General features: G+C 35.5%; 3 protein-coding genes and 1 long non-coding RNA gene across 12 annotated transcripts in view; 2 read left to right on the forward strand and 2 right to left on the reverse strand.

Moving 5' to 3' along the window:
* LOC132701600 (LIM domain-binding protein 2) overlaps nt 1–7,966 on the reverse strand; it is a 29,093-nt gene extending 21,127 nt beyond the window's left edge. The window contains exons 1-3 of one of the 2 annotated variants that reach the window (XM_060669674.1): nt 7,503–7,966; nt 5,102–5,428; nt 3,606–3,903 (exon numbers count right to left, since the gene is read on the reverse strand). In XM_060669674.1, the coding sequence (XP_060525657.1) occupies nt 3,606–3,903; nt 5,102–5,428; nt 7,503–7,539 (662 nt within the window). In that variant the 5' untranslated portion in view covers nt 7,540–7,966. The remainder of the gene's footprint in view (nt 1–3,605; nt 3,904–5,101; nt 5,429–7,502) is intronic. The other variant, XM_060669675.1, reaches the window with a different exon arrangement.
* A 640-nt stretch (nt 7,967–8,606) lies between these two features.
* Nucleotides 8,607–9,482, forward strand: LOC132701603 (uncharacterized). The gene is made up of 3 exons (XR_009618794.1): nt 8,607–8,891; nt 8,975–9,038; nt 9,362–9,482. It is a non-coding gene; the product is annotated as an uncharacterized LOC132701603 (long non-coding RNA).
* Nucleotides 9,240–9,882, reverse strand: LOC132701602 (migration and invasion enhancer 1). Its single transcript, XM_060669685.1, has 3 exons — nt 9,702–9,882; nt 9,542–9,639; nt 9,240–9,488 (listed from the first exon to the last, which is right to left on the reverse strand). The coding sequence occupies exons 1-3, from the start codon at nt 9,731–9,733 to the stop codon at nt 9,322–9,324; spliced, it is 297 nt and encodes a 98-aa protein (XP_060525668.1). The 5' UTR covers nt 9,734–9,882; the 3' UTR covers nt 9,240–9,321.
* Nucleotides 9,883–10,262: 380 nt separating this feature from the next.
* Nucleotides 10,263–16,766, forward strand: LOC132701601 (phosphatidylserine decarboxylase proenzyme, mitochondrial). 8 transcript variants are annotated; one of them, XM_060669677.1, is made up of 7 exons: nt 10,263–10,402; nt 12,542–12,654; nt 13,803–13,988; nt 15,019–15,257; nt 15,317–15,465; nt 15,872–16,041; nt 16,405–16,764. In XM_060669677.1, coding segments are annotated over exons 1-7 (1,164 nt in total). In that variant the 5' UTR covers nt 10,263–10,400; the 3' UTR covers nt 16,710–16,764. The 8 variants fall into 8 exon arrangements, with proteins under 8 accessions (XP_060525660.1, XP_060525665.1, XP_060525666.1 ...); XM_060669682.1 differs by lacking the exons at nt 10,263–10,402; nt 16,405–16,764 and adding exons at nt 11,423–11,601; nt 15,680–15,764 and having other exon boundaries at nt 15,872–16,035; XM_060669683.1 differs by lacking the exons at nt 10,263–10,402; nt 16,405–16,764 and adding exons at nt 11,423–11,601; nt 15,680–15,793 and having other exon boundaries at nt 15,872–16,003.
* Nucleotides 16,767–17,283: the final 517 nt, after the last annotated feature.

The raw sequence follows: 17,283 nt of genomic DNA on the forward strand, positions 1-17,283 counted from the left end.
GGTGGAAAATTGTCCAAGGTTCGGATAACAGTTCTGGTTGCTGCAAACATGTCTGGGAAGAGAAAAGAGAAAGCTCTTTGTTATCGAGAAATCAGTAAACCCGAGATGTTTTAAAAACAAGACCCTACCAGTCAAGTACAGGTCAAACAGCAAAACGTTCATGACATCTGACTTATTTACAGAGGAGCTGCTCCAATGGGAGATAGAATTGAAGAAGAAGAACAGAAAAAGTATTCTTTTAGTAGATAATTGTCCAGCACCTCTCAATGTTGCGTTGAACCAAATCAAAATGGTTTTTTAGGCCACCTGATACCAGTTCAAAACTGCAGCCCATGGATCAAGACATAATCCATTTCTTGAAGTGTCACTATAGGAAGATTTTGCTGATAAAGATGATAGAAGCAATTGATGATGACAAGAGTTTTCAGTGAGCTTATTGGACGCTCTAAATTTTATTCACCGTGCTTGGCAGCAAGTTAGCAAAAACACTATGGCTAAAAACACATTCAGGAGATCTCGAAAATACCGAAGAAAATATCGACACGCAGAAAACCATTGAACCAGATATTATCAATAGGATTGAACATTTCGACTTCGAAAGTTACGTTTTAATAGACGATCAAGTTATTCCGACCGATTCTTTGACAAAAGACGAAATTATCCAGTTAGCTTCAACATGAAGTGTAACATTAAAATAATTTCTGATTTACGTTATTTTTTTCAGAAACAAATGCAGAATTGAGTGTTCCTTCAGTAAAAGACATGACGGAAAAAATAATAGATTCGCACGTTTTTGGAGTCACGCGATGTTCCTGAGAAAGTTTGGAATTTATTTTGTAACCTTGAAAGCTACATAACTAATATTAACTTTTCTAACAGACTCGTACAAACCAAAATATCCGATTTGTTCATCCAAGAGTAGGTGGATATATGTATTTTTTTAGTTCATTTTTTTTAGATATTGTTTACTTGTTCTTGTTCACTTCTTACTTGTTTTGTACGGAATGATATTTAATTTTCAGTTTTCCAACATTACGTAATATATATACATATCTAAAAAAATGCTAGTATATCGTGGCATTTTTTTACAAAAAAAAGGTATATAATTTTATATATCATATAGCATTAAGTGTGTACAAAAGTTCATTTATTGCTTATAGTAAAAACCTCGGATACAGCGAACCAATTTTGATGCAACTTTCGAGTTCACTATATCTGGACTTCACTATATTCTCACTGAAACTTTAAAGAAAGCTATCTTATTATTGTGTGCTATTTAAATGCCCAAAATAAATGAAAATGACGTTGGGGGAATCGCATTTTTTCAACGATTGACCTAAATCGGTAAACGACCACAAGTTGTCGTTTTTTTCGCAGTCTGACTTCGATAAATCGCGAACCCGCCTGTATTACTCCTGCATTCGGGTCCGTATTTCCAAGTTGCCGGGGCTGCTACCGCCGCTTACCTAGCGAAAGAGCCGAGCCAGCAGAGCAAAAGCCCAGCACAGCACAGCACACATAGGCGAAGCGGCGTTGATACCGGCTCGACGTGTCTATACCGACATCGGTACGTCGCGGGTCTGTTTACCCGAAAACGAGGCGGCAAACCGTGGCAGGACCTCGACAGCAGGAACGAGTCCGACGCCGGGAGAGATCGCACTTTAAGTTGCGTGCGTTCATTGTAGACCGGTCGTCGTCGACGCAAAAACGAGGCGATGGAAACGACGGAACTTTCCGACATCCGATACAAGAAATTCAAAACGTCGGTGTGACGATCGACTAACCAAAAACCCTTACAAAATAGATTTGATTTGTGAAAAAAAAAAATTGTTAACATAACTCGTTTTCTTGGATCGCATTTCTGGGTTTCCGGATAAGGGCCATGAGCTTTTACAATATCACAGTTTATTTTCAACAAAAAAAAAAACGACTAACAACCACCCTTTTTCAGATATACCGAAAAAACAAAACCTCATCTGCACACGCATAAATCTTGTTGAATACGAAGTGATAATCGTTTAAATTCAAAATGTAAAGACCAGAAACAAGCGGAGAGTGACTATTGCTTTTTAAGAAAAATTAGGGGTAATAAAAGGGGTTAAAATATAAAAATTGCACAAAACTGCATTGAAAAACAAAAGTAAAATATCATAATAAAAATAATATATAATCGCTACTACGAATAAGTAATTTCGGCCAGTCACATTCTCGACAGGACACGCCATTTCCTGCTAATAGCTGAGAGTTAAGAAGGGATGAAAAGCAGAGGAAGAATTGGCCAACATTAACCATCGATGATGACCGGTAACGATGATTTGGAAAATTTTCAACAGTTTTTCGAAATAATAATAATAATGCGACGAATGCGACGGTTCACTAAACCGTATCGAATCGAGTTTACCCGAAACTCAAGCCTATCCCCGGCTATTGTGAGGTGCTCTTTAGCTGACTCCCGACGCGCCGACCAGAGTGTAGATCGCAGGGGGATGGTTATAGCCCGGCAGGGCGCCAGCGGCTCGGACGGCGGCGGGGAGCGGAAAACACGGGCCCGCGGCGACGTTGCCGATTCCAGTTGAATTTCCGCGAATAACGCGAAATCACTTTAACCGATTGGTACAGGCAAAGTACGAGCAACGCGAATCCGATTTCGAAAACTCGACAGTTTATGTGCACTAAATAAATATTTCAAACAATAATAATCAATTAGTTGATATACCGGAACGAAATGTTTGTGACGAGGAAAAAATTAATTGGCGTCACGTCACCAACTCGATGATTATTAAAACTTAAACACGCCAATGCGATAAATTGATTTCATTATTAGGCGCCAAAAAACAGTAAAACGCAGATTTTTCAGTGGCCTAAATCCGGCAACGGCGCGATTAAGGTATGACCCAAAGAGGGGTTTCCACCTAAAAATTATACAATGCGACTTAGATTATTGAGTACAAGAATTTTCGCGTTGTTAGAGAAAAATCGAGTGCATTTTAGTTTGCAAGCCCAGTTGCTTAATTATTACTGAATAATTTTTCGATTTTTTTAAAAATAATTTTCAAAAATCCGTTCCGACCACAGTTCCTTCGAATTATTTTGAAACTTATCTGCGATACGATTCTCGATTCCCCAAAATACAACTCAAAATTATCTATCCGACGTGCAAAATAAGCGGGAAAAAATTCTTCATGCCCTTTATATATGATACCTAGAGTTAGGTTAGTTAGGAAAACATTTATCGACAAATTGAAGTATTATTTCATATTTAAAAGATCGTGGAAATAATTCTCAACCCACCATTGGAAATTTAATATCAAAATTATTTCTCACAATAGTTCGCCGGAAAATCCAAAAATGTATTTGCCGTATTGTCGTTTCTTTCAAAATCTGTAAAAAAGTAAAAACATAATTCTAAAATAAAAAAATATTAAGTTACGACAAAACGACAAAAACAAGTTTTTTTTCTTACTTTCCAAATACATAATTTATTAAATGTATGTTTTTCAAAACTATTCTGTTAAGCGAAAATGAAAGTAATGCCATCACAGTTCGAAGTTTCGTGATTTCCAGACGAAAGCAGAAACACACCAAAGCAAAGAATCACAACTCACCCTTGTTCGACGGGGATGGGCCCGCCCATGCCCCGGGTCATCATTCCGTGTCCGGGCTCCATGGGACCGGACATGGGATGACCAGGACCGGGCCCGAAGGGTGAGCCGGGGTGCATGCCGAACCCGCCCGGTCCGGGTCCGAAATTGTGAAAATGGGGATTGCCGCCAGGTCCCACGAACGGAGGACCCGACGAGCCGGGTCGCCCAAAGGGCGGTCCCCCACCTGATGGCGACCCGAAGGGACCCGGGCCGGGTCCATTGTAGGGAGGTCCGACATTGTTCGGCGGAGGCGGAAACCCTGCAAATTAAATAAAAAATTTATATCGATACCAAAAACTTGGGTTCATAATTTTAACTGACAATAAAAAATATCTAATAGCTTTTTTCTGGATTTGACATGGTATCCCATTCTATGCTACAGGAGGTTCTGCCCCAGGACCAATCGAATTTTATCAAGTACGAGAAATATTTCCAAAATTCTCGAAGGACGCAGATTTTTTGCAGACAAGTTTATACAATTATATCGTTCAGTCCGATTTAGATGTTCGACTGCTACAGACGCGTTTTCATAGCAAAATCGGCAAGAGTAATAATCTTCTATTTGTGGAAAGAAGAAGAATCAGCGTCTCTGCAAGAAGTATTTGGTAAGTCTGCAGAATCCAAAAGTACTGTTTATCGATGAATCGATGGTTATAAAACCGGTAGAACATAACATGAAGGCGATCCATGCAGAACATACAACAGTTTGCACCTAGGGGATCGCCACACGACAAACTCAAAACATCTTGCTTAATTGGACGTTAGACCAGAACAGACACCTAATAGGTCTAATATTTGTTGTCCTGTTCAAAAGCTCATTGTGGTATTGAATTTTGGCAACGAATAATAACCACTAATGAAACCTTCATTCCTTAGACGTGAGACCAAAAGTCAATTCAAAAAATGGCGCAAACTTGAAAAAGGGCCCCCAATTAAGGCAGTTTTGTCTGTTTATTGTTTGTATGCAAAGGGATTATTTTCTGTCCTGTTATTGCAATATGACCACATATCGCACGAAAAATGAAGGATGTTTTGCATCATTTACGATGCTTCCCCGCGAGTAAATTTTACCGAACATTGGAAACATCCTTCTTGGCACTGTGAAAAAATTAAAAAAATTGTTTGTAAATTCATCCACACCAGGCAGACTTTTGAATATGACACTTCCAAATAACAGTTTGTATCAACATTTTGCCACATATTTCAGGATTAGATTAATGCAAAATAAAGTGGTTTAAATCGAAACTTATTTATTTACGTTTTTTACACTACTTTACTTGGGGCATAGCACATTTCTTGCTTCCTCCTAGTTCTATTTTCTTCAAGTATTTTTGTTATATAAGTTCATATGCATCTTTTCTTCCTTTTTAATGTTTGTTTCATTGTAAAAGGTGTCAAAAAGGCATAGAAACCCAAAATCATATTGTTAAAGTTAATAATTATTTTTATTTCATTACCGGCGTTTTGTGGTGGGACCGGTCCAGGGGTGGATGAGCCGCTGGGTGCCGGGGACGCGGTGTACTGCGGAGTGGTCGAACCGGGCGGAGGTCCGCCGCCCTGGTACGGCGGACCTGCAGCCGCCGCTGGAGACCCCGCGCCCCCCGGTGGACCCTGCTGGAACGGCGATGGTCCCTGAAAACCCGCCGGAGGCCCGGAAAAGGAATTGGCGCCGGCGTTCCCGAAGCTCTGAGGCTCCGACCCGGGCGGTGGACCCTTCCAGGTCGTGCCGGGGTCCTCCAGGGTGACTGGCAGCGTGGTGGGGGTCGTTACGCGCCGGCTATGGCCTAGAACGGATTGGACGACTACAGGTTTTTTCTCACGGATCGACAAAATCGTCATAAACTTCAAACTAACTGTTATGCGCATGCGAAAAATATTTTCGAGTTTTCAATTCAGCTGTGACAACATCAGACGATGATTAACCTAATCCAATGAAAAACCACTCTCTTCTAACAACAGTTTAAATAAAAAAAATACAATTTTGAGGATAATTCCTGGTAGTTTGTATTTTTGGGCCTGGTTCGTTCCTCCTAAAAAAATGCGTTTTCTCTAAATTCTCATACGGATATAAGTAATTCATAGGAAACAAAAAATATCTATAAAAAGAAACAGGAGCGAAAGATGGTACATTTTTGGTTATCAAACCTTATTTTGAGGGTGAGATTAGTAAAAACATTTGGATTACAGCTTTGTTCTATTCTTTGCTTGCAAGAGCGCATGTTCTACATATTTTACTTCAAAAGGCATATACACAAGCGTAAGGCACTGGGTTCTTGCAGTTGTGAGATTCAAATCTTCAAAAAAAAACCTACGTGCAATTCAATGTAACTTTTTAAAGCATGAGTGTTAAACCAGTTTTAAAGTATAAGGAAACCAAACCTGTTCGGATCATTGCTATATTTTAAGTTTCAATTAACTGAGTATTGTTTAAAAGCTTGAATGAGTTTAAGGACTCCAAAATTAACTCCGAAAAACTAATCATACATAATCGTCTAGAAAATTATTGTATTCTATAGTCAATTTGGTAAAACATTTTAATACGTCTGCGTCGCCAACTTTAAAAAAATACATAATCAAATGAACTCACTAACCATAGAAAATAATGGGCTAGGAGTTTGTCCTCCCGGTCAATTACAAATGTCAGAATATTTTTGTAGTATTTTTAATATGTCTAAAAAAATGTCTTGACTATCACCCACTGTTGAGTCAAATTTTTAGAACTTCTTCTGAAAGCCAATAACATATTATGCAAGTAATTATAATATCATATTATGATTTTTTAAATAAAACATTTCTACTAAAAAAATTAGATCAACATCAACACAAGCGTGATCGCATGGAAATAAAAAAGATCGTCATTTTTTATTTTATGGAATAAAAATGTTAGCCTTATGAAATTGTTAGTGAATTTGTTTGTGGATTTATTATTTCAAAGTTGAATTCTTTTATATTATCCCATTTTTTAACTACGGTTGGCAGTTTAACCAGTTTATATTACCCAAACTTCGCCATGAAACGACTTCGTGAAAAATTGCAAAAGTGTTTCGAAAAAGGTATAACAAGCTAAAGATTAAAAAAAAAAAACATTATTTAAGATACAACCAAGATTAGAGATATATATTTTGAAAAGAGTTAATTGGAATATTTTATAAATTTGGTATGCGTAAATTAGGCATATCTTGATGTCTTAAATTAACTGCTTGAATAAGTAGTACCAGACCAGAAGTCAATGTTTTTATACAATTCACTATAAAAAATATTAAATTTATATATTTGTATGTATTTTAAATTCTTCATAAAGGTCCTTCTGGTGATCGATACATTGAATAAGACAAATATACATAAATTAAATAAAATTATAAAGTTATCCTAATTCAAAATTTCTAATTTACAACTCTTTTAAACCCTTTTCTTTCAAATTGTGGATCCACAATTTTTAAACTTTATGCTCTTATTGGAATTGGAAGCAGTGGTTTTACCTAATTTTTTATATTCCTTCATTATATCTCATTGGCAAATTTTTGAAATTATCTAGAATCAAAAGAACTATTAAATTTATATTAACACTCAAAACAATTTTTAAATATATTTTTCACAACATAACAGTAAGAAATTTTTACTTTGAAGCCCCAAAGTTGAAGCGGAAGATTTGATTGAAAAATACAAGAATAATTACAATTCCTTACCACACAAAAGGAACCATCAAATAAATTAAGACAACATAGCCTTTTTAAGATATACACGCATTGTAATCCATTTTTTTAGGCTCGTCTATTTAAAACAGGCGAATTGCAAAGGTTATGACATGCAATCATGCAAAGCTAACCTAACTTCTGAAATCAGTTCAAAAACAATTACATTTAGACTTCCTCGAGTTCGCACGGCCTTGTCTCATAACTTCGCTCCTATCGTATCACATTTTCGATCTTTTGCAACCCCGTTTTCAAAATTAGCGTCCCAAAACGAAGCACCGCAGTGTTTGGGAACCGGGTCCCCAGGCGGACATTTATTATCAAACGATATTATCACAGCGAAACAAACTCACAAACACTTAAGTCACGTTTTTTTCAAATTTTTGTGTTTCTTGTTTTTCCAAAGACGTAATTAAAACTAACCACAGTAAACACAAAGTGGAATTAAATCATGGCGCATGTTTTGTATTCCGCCATTGTTGTAATGTCAGAGAGGCAACTGTTTTGCCGGTGAACGCTCGAAAATATAAATGAATTTTCGGCTGATTTCATTAATTCATTAAAAATGTTTTTTGCTTAAATAGTTACAAAAGTTTTTGACGAATCTCAATACGTTTAAATATAAATATAAATAGTTGTGCGATTTGGCATGTATTGTTTTTGGTTATGTGACATAACTTTGTTTTGATTTCACTGAGGGAATAAATTAGGGAATTATTTATTTTCCCTGGCCCACCTTGGTCGGCTTTGCCGCTGGCTTTTTCTAGTAGAGGAGCAATGGCAGCAGTATTGCGAGTCAACTAGTTTTCTTCTTGGGCCTCCTACAAAAGTGCTCCTGTGAAAAGCATCCCAGTAGTGCTGCCATTTTTATTGCGTCGGCCCGTTATTTCTCGCCGCGATAGAGGCATGAACGTTCCGCGGCACCGTCCTATTTGACCGACACATTCCACTGCTCAAAACTAAAACAAACCACAAAAAACGCACTGGAATAACTTCCCGAAAAACCCGAAAATCAACAGCGTATTCCCGCGACAATCACGAACTAGGCCACTTGATTTGATATGTCTTCAATTTTTTTCACATTGACGTTTTTTGTTTTTTTTTTTCGTTCCCAAGTCTTCCATCGCGCGATAGTTGACAGTGTCACCCCTAAAAATCAATAAAGTTAACCACCCCTCAGCCCTTCCTCACCCCCTATTCATTCAACATCGCGACTATCGTTTACTACACCGGTTGGCGTCAAATGAAGCCCCGTTTTTACTCACTTTGTGCCAACTCTCTTCTAACCAACTTTTACCGCTCGCTCACGCTTGGCTTGCACGTCACTGTCATAGGCCAAACGTGCCACGTAGAATATACTCAAGTTTGTAGTAGTAGACCAACTATAGGAACTTTTTAACTTTGTGATGTTTACAATTATTGACAGCGTGCCACTTGAAATTATCGTTCAATATAACTTTGGACGGTACGGTGTTATCAAAGTTTTCAATAATACACAGGAATAATTATAATGTTTGCAAGTAATAAATCCGTCTTGGTTCGAAATTGCTATAAGGTATTAGATTTGAGGTTCAAGAGTTGGTTTGATTGAAGTCGAAAATTATACAGCACATTCGTTTTCGCTATTTTTAATTTCAGAAATTAAGGATAAATTTAACGACGATCTTGCCCTGCGCGTTCACCATTTCATTAAATTATTAGTGTAAGTCTTTAAATATAAGATAAATTAATGAACTTTATACAGTTTGTTCACAGTTGATTTTGGAGCTAGTCATTTATAAAATGTGTATATTAAAATTGTTAGACTTTAGGTGTAATGAATTGGTCAATTGGTCAAAGTCCAAAAAATTTTCTCAAAAACTTTCTGGCTTCATGTTACCATTTCATGCTTCTTGACCTTCCTATTGAATTAAATAAATTAACATTATGTTACTGCTTTAAATACATTTATTTACACTCAAATAATTAGAATTTATGTAAGGTAGCTACGATAGACTGCACGACGTGATAGGTTGCTGCTTGCAGGGACTCCTTACTGGCTTTCCATGGGAAGCATCATTTACAATTTGAGCCAAATCATCGAAATCTGGATATGCCAATGTTTGTAGCTTTGAGTGGACTAGGGCTCCATTCACCTTTACTTCGAAGGAAGCTACAAAGTGCATTTTACTAACACAATTACTATATAACTATATATTTTCATACCTCTCCTTCCCTCACGTCCGCAAATTGTTACCTCCGGATGTTTGCTTTTAATATGTTTTTCTAGCTCTTCATATTTTGCGTAATAACCGCACTTATTACTGTGAAAGATAAAAAAAAAACAAAATATAAATGCTTATTATTTTTGATGTGTACTTCTTACCAGTATTCCACTTCAACAACAGTATCATCCATTGTAATTTACCACAAAGAGTTGTAGGGTCTTGTTAAGGAAAGGGGAAAAGTGTTTTCATTTAGAAACTGTTTAGAAATAATGAAAAAATATATCATAAAGGACTACATAATATTCTTCTGTGACAAAACATCGATTGAGGTTATATACAAACTCCACTTTCTAAGCCGAGTTGTTGCTCGGGTTTGATTTGCTTTTAAAATTGCAAAAATATAAGATAAAAGGAGAATTATATGTTATTTTCATCTAGTTCTATTGTTGTGTTTGTCCGACTAATTTTTAAATAAGGCGAAAAAAGACATTTTTTGTATTTAGATGATTTCATAAATAAGGATAAGTTTAAACGTACACAACAGTGGAAATAATTTTGCAAACTGTATTTTACAGAATTTTGGATCAATTTAAAGCTCCATTTTACTTGAAACAAATAATTTCCGGCAGCCACCGTGTTGGTGATTAAATAATGTTCTGTGATTCAAACGTAAATTTAAGTATTTAAGTGCACGGAAAGAGGAAGAGATATATGTTCCATGATATAACCTCACTTTTATTATTAGTAAATAGTGCGCGTTTATTTTCAAAACTAAAGTGCTTACAGATTAATTAATTGCTAATTAGATATTTATTTTTTATGAATTGATACTTATATATGCTTTGTAAATTCTACAGATGTAAGTATATATGTTTAGAAAACCAGTTCCATTATTTTTAATATTCTTATATTTATCTGTCAATTACAACATTGTTGTTAGGCAATTAATCGTTTATAATCCAAAATTACTACCTATGCATTTGTTCTGAAGTAAATATGTATTTGTAAATAATATGTAGTCCATTATTGTTTGATAATACAATTTACATTTTCAGATCCCCAATTTTCCTATTTTGTCAAAAGTATTCCAGGAAATTTTAAATTAGCTATTGCTTTATGCATATTTAATAATATTTGTATTTTCCCTTTAGGTCAAGGATACGACTGATAACGGTTAATAACGTTTCCGTGATATCTTGAATTTCGGCAAATAGTTTTCTAACTTTTATTTTTTGTCTTCCTTAATCCCAAATATTTATCAAAATGTCTGTTTTTGGTGTCGTTGTATTTCGTGATCCAAAGAGATCAATTATTTATAAAAGTAATTTTTTGCTCGCGTTGATTGATTTAATCAGGCAGTACTGTACTGTAGAATGATATGAAATTTTTCCGAATTTACACCAAACCTCATTTGTTGCAGAGTTTGTCGTTTTCGTTAAATAAAAATCTATGCATCAGTTTACCGCGTGATCGAGTTTACCCAAGCGGGAAAGAAACTGATAAAATTCGCGATAAAACGCAAAACTAAGTTTAATAAATTAAATTAATTTATTAACTACGTAGATATGTGTTTTTTTTTAGCATTTTTTTTATATAATCATCGGCATTAATTAATCGACGCCGACGTGACGGTTCGAACAAATTTCACGATTTTTTGAGGCCATCAAAATTGACAAAGTTTAACCTTTCGCATAATCGGCGGCTGCTAAAATTTTGGCTATGGAATTTGTTAGTTTTGGTTAACTTCTTTCTTCAACTTTTGTACCTCCAACGGTTTTATCGTTTAAAGTGGACATTAATACCCCCCTTTTCCAGAATATCTACTGTCCCTACTGCGCCGTAGAAAGCTCTTTTTTTAGTTCCTGCTATCGCTAACGAAGCGCTATAAAATCGATCGGTAGGATAAATCGTGACGTCATTTTATATTATGATGTTCCCGAAGCAAGAATTGGTGTATTTGACAATGCATAAAAATCTGTACAAATTATTTTGTCGGCCTTCCTATTCGACTTTTTCGAATGAAATCAACCAAGACCCGATTTCACCTAGATATTCTAGGTATGAGGCAGCAGGTACAGTCAGATATTGGTTAGGAATATAGATGATTTAAAAAATGCCTTGATGAAAGTTGAATTGTTTCGATATTTAAGTTCACGTAATATTTTCTATGGATGATTCTAACGGTTCAATTTTAAGCTTCTTTAGTGCGATTTTACATCAACATATTTCCAGAAACATGGTTATTGTGGAACAACTTACGAAAATAACCATAAATTTTCCGACATTCCGTTTTTGTCAAAACTTTGTATTTTTGTATTATCAAATATTAAATATTATTTTTTTACTAACACGGGGTCTTATTTGAAAATATTATCTGTACTTATTTTGTATATTTATTTTTTCAACAAACATATATTTAAAAAATCATTGATTTTGTTAAATATTTAAGGATTATACTAATTATAACTAACTATTAACTATGTAGGTAATGTTAATTTATGTGTAACTGAGCATATTGCTTATTTTAGAACAATTTTAAATGCTTACATATTTTTACGTTTGTAGAAGAGAAATTGCAACTCGTGCGGGTGATCTCCACTAAAATCAGTCCTTACTTTGCTTTAAAAGGGTATAAATGATTTTTGGTGCATAATTTAATAGCGTAACAAATTTTCTTTTTTTTTTGTTTTCGTCAATTTGGATAGTTTATGATGCCACTTTTAAAAAACATTGTTTTCCTGTCTTTATTTGCGATATAATAATTGTTTTTTCTCCATTTAATAATGTGAAAATTTAAATAACCTGACTTTCGTCTCTGAGTGATACTTTCTAATTTTCTAAACACGATGTCTTTTTGATTCTCAAATGGCATTACATTCCTTTCGCGTTGAGCTTTTTTATTTTTTTTCCCCGCAGCAAACACTGTGACGAAATTAAATGCGTAATAATAATCCCGTGATTGCGTATTCCAGTAAATAAATATTTGTAATCTTCACAGGTTTCGAAGGCCGTCTCGTTTCCCGAATATGTTATCGCTCTCCCGCAAGCTTTACATCGGACCTCCAGTAGTATTCAGCAGGCGCTTATCTACAAAAAATAGCGAAACTGTTGGTGAGTATGTGTATGTGTCGTGAGGAAAACCGACCGATAACCGGGGCAGGTTGTGGACCCGCGATTATCTCCCGTTTCATATAAAAACCGCTCGACACAATGAAAATATTCTTTTTCATTCGTATGGTCTGCAACTTAACATGGAAGAAATAGCGACAGCACATCAGTTTGGCAAGGAAGACGATTTGCTTTATGTCGAGTACTTTCTATTGATAAAAGGTCTGAGGCTCCCTTTCGATCAGCAGATTGTGGTAGATGCAATTTTGAAAGCAATTTCGGTCAGTGTGCTTTAGTGCTTTTTCGCGAAGCAAACCTGTCCCCCGAAGCGAACGTGAGTTTTTCTTTGTGCTCAAATGCGATTTTCTATTAATAATTGGATCTCATTATTAGAGTATAAATATTAAAACCCTATTTGCTCCTCTTGAATCGAAAATATGTTTTATTCGTTTATTTTGTTTTAGTTTCGAGAAAATATCACTTATCAATTGTCACGGTAAGCATTAATTAAATATTATTGCGGTTGAAATCGGCATAAAACATTTTTGAAAAGAAAAGCAGAAAAACAACATGAAAAGCTCAAAAAAAAAATGCAAACCATTAGTCTCACTTAACTTTTCCAATAATTTAAAAATTTTGAATAAACTATAAAATTTGATAACACATTCACACTTCAAATAATTTAAAAATTGCCTTCATACCAACAATTCTTAGAATTTACTTACATCGAGACAAAATGATATTTGAAAAAAACTTAATAACAAATTAAATAAAGCAACCTTTTGATTTTTATAGTAGTTTTTAATTTGTTCCGCACTTGTGACAAGTGCCCTTTTTTAAAAAACTAAATAATAAGTATATTATGTAAATGTAAATGTAAAAATGTTGCGAAAATCTGTCGAATTTTAATAAAGAAAAAAATAGAAAGGTCATCATCAATCAGTTTCATTTGAAAAAAAAAACAGCTTTCACCAGGGTTGTGCGCATTTGGACACTGACTGGACTTGTTACCTAAAATCTGCCGCAATCTGTTCCGAGTATTGACTGTCATAATCGTTTTGTTTTAGATCCTCTCGGTTATTTAGTTTAGCACCAAGGTTAAATTAAAACCCTTACTAATACATGAATGTGTTTTTTGTCCATGTACGCAGGTTGGGCGGAATGGGAAGGAGTTCTGAAGAGATTCGTACCCATCGGGGTGTGCCTTATTGCAGTTATGCAATGGCGGGCGCTGAGGAGGAGAGTGAAAGAGGGGGCGATCGCAAAACAGTGGGAGATAAACTTCTATTGCTTTCTGCCTCTGAGGACAGTTAGCAGATGTTGGGGTGCGATTGCAGGTAAGCAAATTGTTGAAAAGAAACTGCCGAACTACGGTCTACTCTACTATATGTATGGGCGTTTCGGTCGTTAATATTTTTATTTCGCTATATGCGATTAGAAAAAGTTTTCTTCTTTTGGATGTTTTCTAACACTTTTCACTTAGCGTCATTTTGTAGTATGATTAGGAAAACTTTTATCTGCTCTGCTCTTGAAATGACTGTCGAGGCATACTTCTAGTCCAACTATTTTTTAATTCATTTAATTAATTCATTCTCCAAATTATAAGAATATAAGGCTTGGGCTTCAATAAGTTTTTGGGACTTGGTATATTACTTTTTATGTTTTATGGCCATAAAATATAAATTACGAGTATCATAAAGTAAACAAATACACAGATTATTTAAATTCTAAAGTTAGATAAATTCCGAAATATTTTCGTGTATATCTTACCAATTTTTATTAACCACCGGCCAATCATTGGGCTGTATGGTCAGTATTCTTAAAATTGACGGACCTTCATCTGGTTGTTTGTTGCACATCCAAAGAACAATATCACTTATCTTGGCATTAGGTATTGAAATGTCAAGGTCTTCAAGATAAGAATTTTCTTTTATCTCTGTTTATCACTGTTTCACAGAAACTCTGTAGTGAATATGATTTTTTAAGGTAATTTAGAAAATATAATTACATGTGCATCAACCTAGTAAGAGTTATTGATTAACTTAGGAAATTGTAAAAAATAAACTGAAAAGTATTAACGAGGATATCCATAAATTGGTATATAGTGATTGTTAAATGCATTTCTGTTGTGATTATAGAGGATCACTTAGATGTGATACTTCGTTTGTTGCACACTGATGTGCGGAGGTATCAAAATACCTTTATTATAAATTTTGTCTCACTTAAGCTCATGTATTGCTTACATCAACATTAAAAACATATATCTCAGTAAAAGAATATGACGTAGGTTGACTAAGAAATTCATACATGTATCCAATATTCGACAAGCGTTATTGTAGATGTCCTATTGGTCATCGTTCATTACAGATAAACAAGTGCCAGAGAAGTTAAGACCTCTCGTTTATAAGACATACGCTAATGCCTTTGGCGTAAACATATCTGAAGCTGAGACTCAGGATTTAAAATCATATCCGAGTCTCTCAGACTTCTTCGTCCGGCCCCTCCGAAAGGGTGCCCGGACCATAGACGAAAAGAGTTGCCTCGTGTCACCATGTGATGGAACAGTATTAACCGTCGGTATGGTGAATAACGGGCAAATTGAACAAGTAAGACTTATGTTCCCTTTATGGTAAAGGTTTCTTTTTTATTTGTCTCTCTGGTTCAGGTAAAAGGGGTCACCTATTACGTGCAGGACTTCCTGGGTGAAAAGGTAGAAAATGTAAATAATATTAATCATAGATTCTTGCATCAACCGCATCAGGGCAATACGCTGTACCAGTGCGTCATCTATTTGGCACCCGGCGATTATCACAGGTGGGTTTGCGTTTGTAAAACTATGTTTATAATTTCCTAAAGTGCTTACGTGAACTGGGTTCTGTTTAACGTACTATCGACCGATATTCAGTCTGAGAAATAAGACAAGCGGTGATGGTGTTCATCTCGTACTGCTGTCTTCTTTCTCACCAGATGCCTAAACTGGCACCTACGGGTCTTTACAGACCGCCGAGGTAACATTTACCGCTTTCAGATGTCCAGAAGCAAATAAATTCGGATTGCCGAGTTATCTTAATACCCCATTACTCCACACGAACCGAGAGTGGGCGAATAGGGTGGTACGACATTAAGAAATCCTTAGAAATAAGTATATTGACACATTTGATTGTATAATACTGTTTCGCTTATCTTGGGGTGGTGTAATCGACCAATGGGACTTTTGCAGATTTCATTCGCCCACTGATTGGAGACCGACGCACCGGAGGCATTTTTCCGGCGAACTTTTATCTGTCAACCCACGCATCGCCAAATGGCTGCCTGGCTTGTTCGTTCTAAACGAACGGGCTGTCTACCTTGGTCAATGGGAACACGGATTCTTTTCATACACAGCCGTTGGTAAGTTCCGGTTTTCTAAACTTTGACCTACCCATTTAATCAATTTTTTTCCCTTTTCACTGTTTGCTAAATTATCTTCTCCCAAAATTTTCAAAAAAAATCTTTTAATGGGGAAAACTATGTTATAAGCGGAGAAAGTGACTATATAAATTTGTTTTCAAATAACAACGGCATATTCCTTTTTTTTCTATATATTGTATATTTAATTTTGCTAGGTAAACCAAAACATATTGCGACATGTCTGAAATTGCGCCCAAATTACCGATTGTGTGCAAAACAGGAATGATAAATTTTCGGTGTTGCATAAAACAATTAAATAAACATGGCAGATTAATGTGGTGGCCGATTTGTTTGGTTTTACAGGTGCCACCAACGTAGGGTCAATCAGGGTCGTCTTTGACAAAACCCTTCACACGAATCAAAAGCGAAAGACTCACAAATTCAAGGAAGTGTGTCTAGGAAGCTGGGTAAATCTCAAAAAGGGAGACTTAATCGGCGAATTCCGCATGGGTTCGACCGTCGTAGTTATATTCGAAGCCCCGAAGAAATTCAAATTCGATATTTCTCCCGGGAGTCGAGTGAAGCTGGGCCAGAGCCTTGGTTGCCTTAACGAAGAAAAAATCTTAGGTAGATTAGAAAACAAACACACCCTTAGACACGGTCATTGAACAATTGTTAAGTATTATAATCCAATTGTGATATATTTTTAATAAATATTTATACAGTTTGCAAAGTCGTATTTCATTTACTTCAGTGACAAGAATTATTAAAGCCAAATAAATAAAAGCATTCCCTAACTTTGAACGATAGAATGGATTTTATAATGTGGAAGGGGTAAAATTGGTTTCAGCAACAATATCTATTCATTCTAAAAACTAAACAGTGTAAATTGTGTTTTACACAACCGCGTAATGAGTTAAAACAGAAATCACTTCACCAGTAATCCCAGTAAGAGATCAAAGTCAAATTAACAAAACAGGATTTTCAAAATTTGAAACAATTAACTAAAATTGTACCATTCAGAATAAATAAACTAATCCCTCATGTCGACGCCTCAAGGTGGTTATGTATGTATAGGTTAGTGGAATTAACCGGTCATTTTTTTTGTGTCAATTGACCGAAATGATTTTTTAAATACTATGAAATTTATATTTATTTATTTACATTGTGCGTTACGTCGCCGTCGCTTCCTTCTGGAAACATATATACATATTATAATTATAGATAACACTACAATTTCAA

The sequence above is a fragment of the Cylas formicarius genome, unplaced genomic scaffold, assembly GCF_029955315.1.
Source record: "Cylas formicarius isolate icCylForm1 unplaced genomic scaffold, icCylForm1.1 PGA_scaffold_4__25_contigs__length_36172078, whole genome shotgun sequence".
Taxonomy (NCBI): Eukaryota; Metazoa; Arthropoda; class Insecta; order Coleoptera; family Brentidae; genus Cylas; species Cylas formicarius.

What these genes read in the sequence shown, in the direction of transcription:
- LOC132701602 (XM_060669685.1), bottom strand. Translation starts at nt 9,733, where the DNA reads ATGGATGATACTGTTGTTGAAGTGGAATACTG. An exon ending in GTTGTTGAAGTGGAATACTG is followed by an intron (nt 9,640 to 9,701) that starts GTAAGAAGTACA and finishes TATCTTTCACAG; the next exon opens with TAATAAGTGCGGTTATTACG. An exon ending in CGGACGTGAGGGAAGGAGAG is followed by an intron (nt 9,489 to 9,541) that starts GTATGAAAATAT and finishes TGCACTTTGTAG; the next exon opens with CTTCCTTCGAAGTAAAGGTG.
- LOC132701601 (XM_060669676.1), top strand. Translation starts at nt 11,471, where the DNA reads ATGATGTTCCCGAAGCAAGAATTGGTGTATTTGACAATGCATAAAAAT. An exon ending in ATTTCACCTAGATATTCTAG is followed by an intron (nt 11,602 to 12,541) that starts GTATGAGGCAGC and finishes TAATCTTCACAG; the next exon opens with GTTTCGAAGGCCGTCTCGTT. An exon ending in CTTTTCATACACAGCCGTTG is followed by an intron (nt 16,042 to 16,404) that starts GTAAGTTCCGGT and finishes TTGGTTTTACAG; the next exon opens with GTGCCACCAACGTAGGGTCA.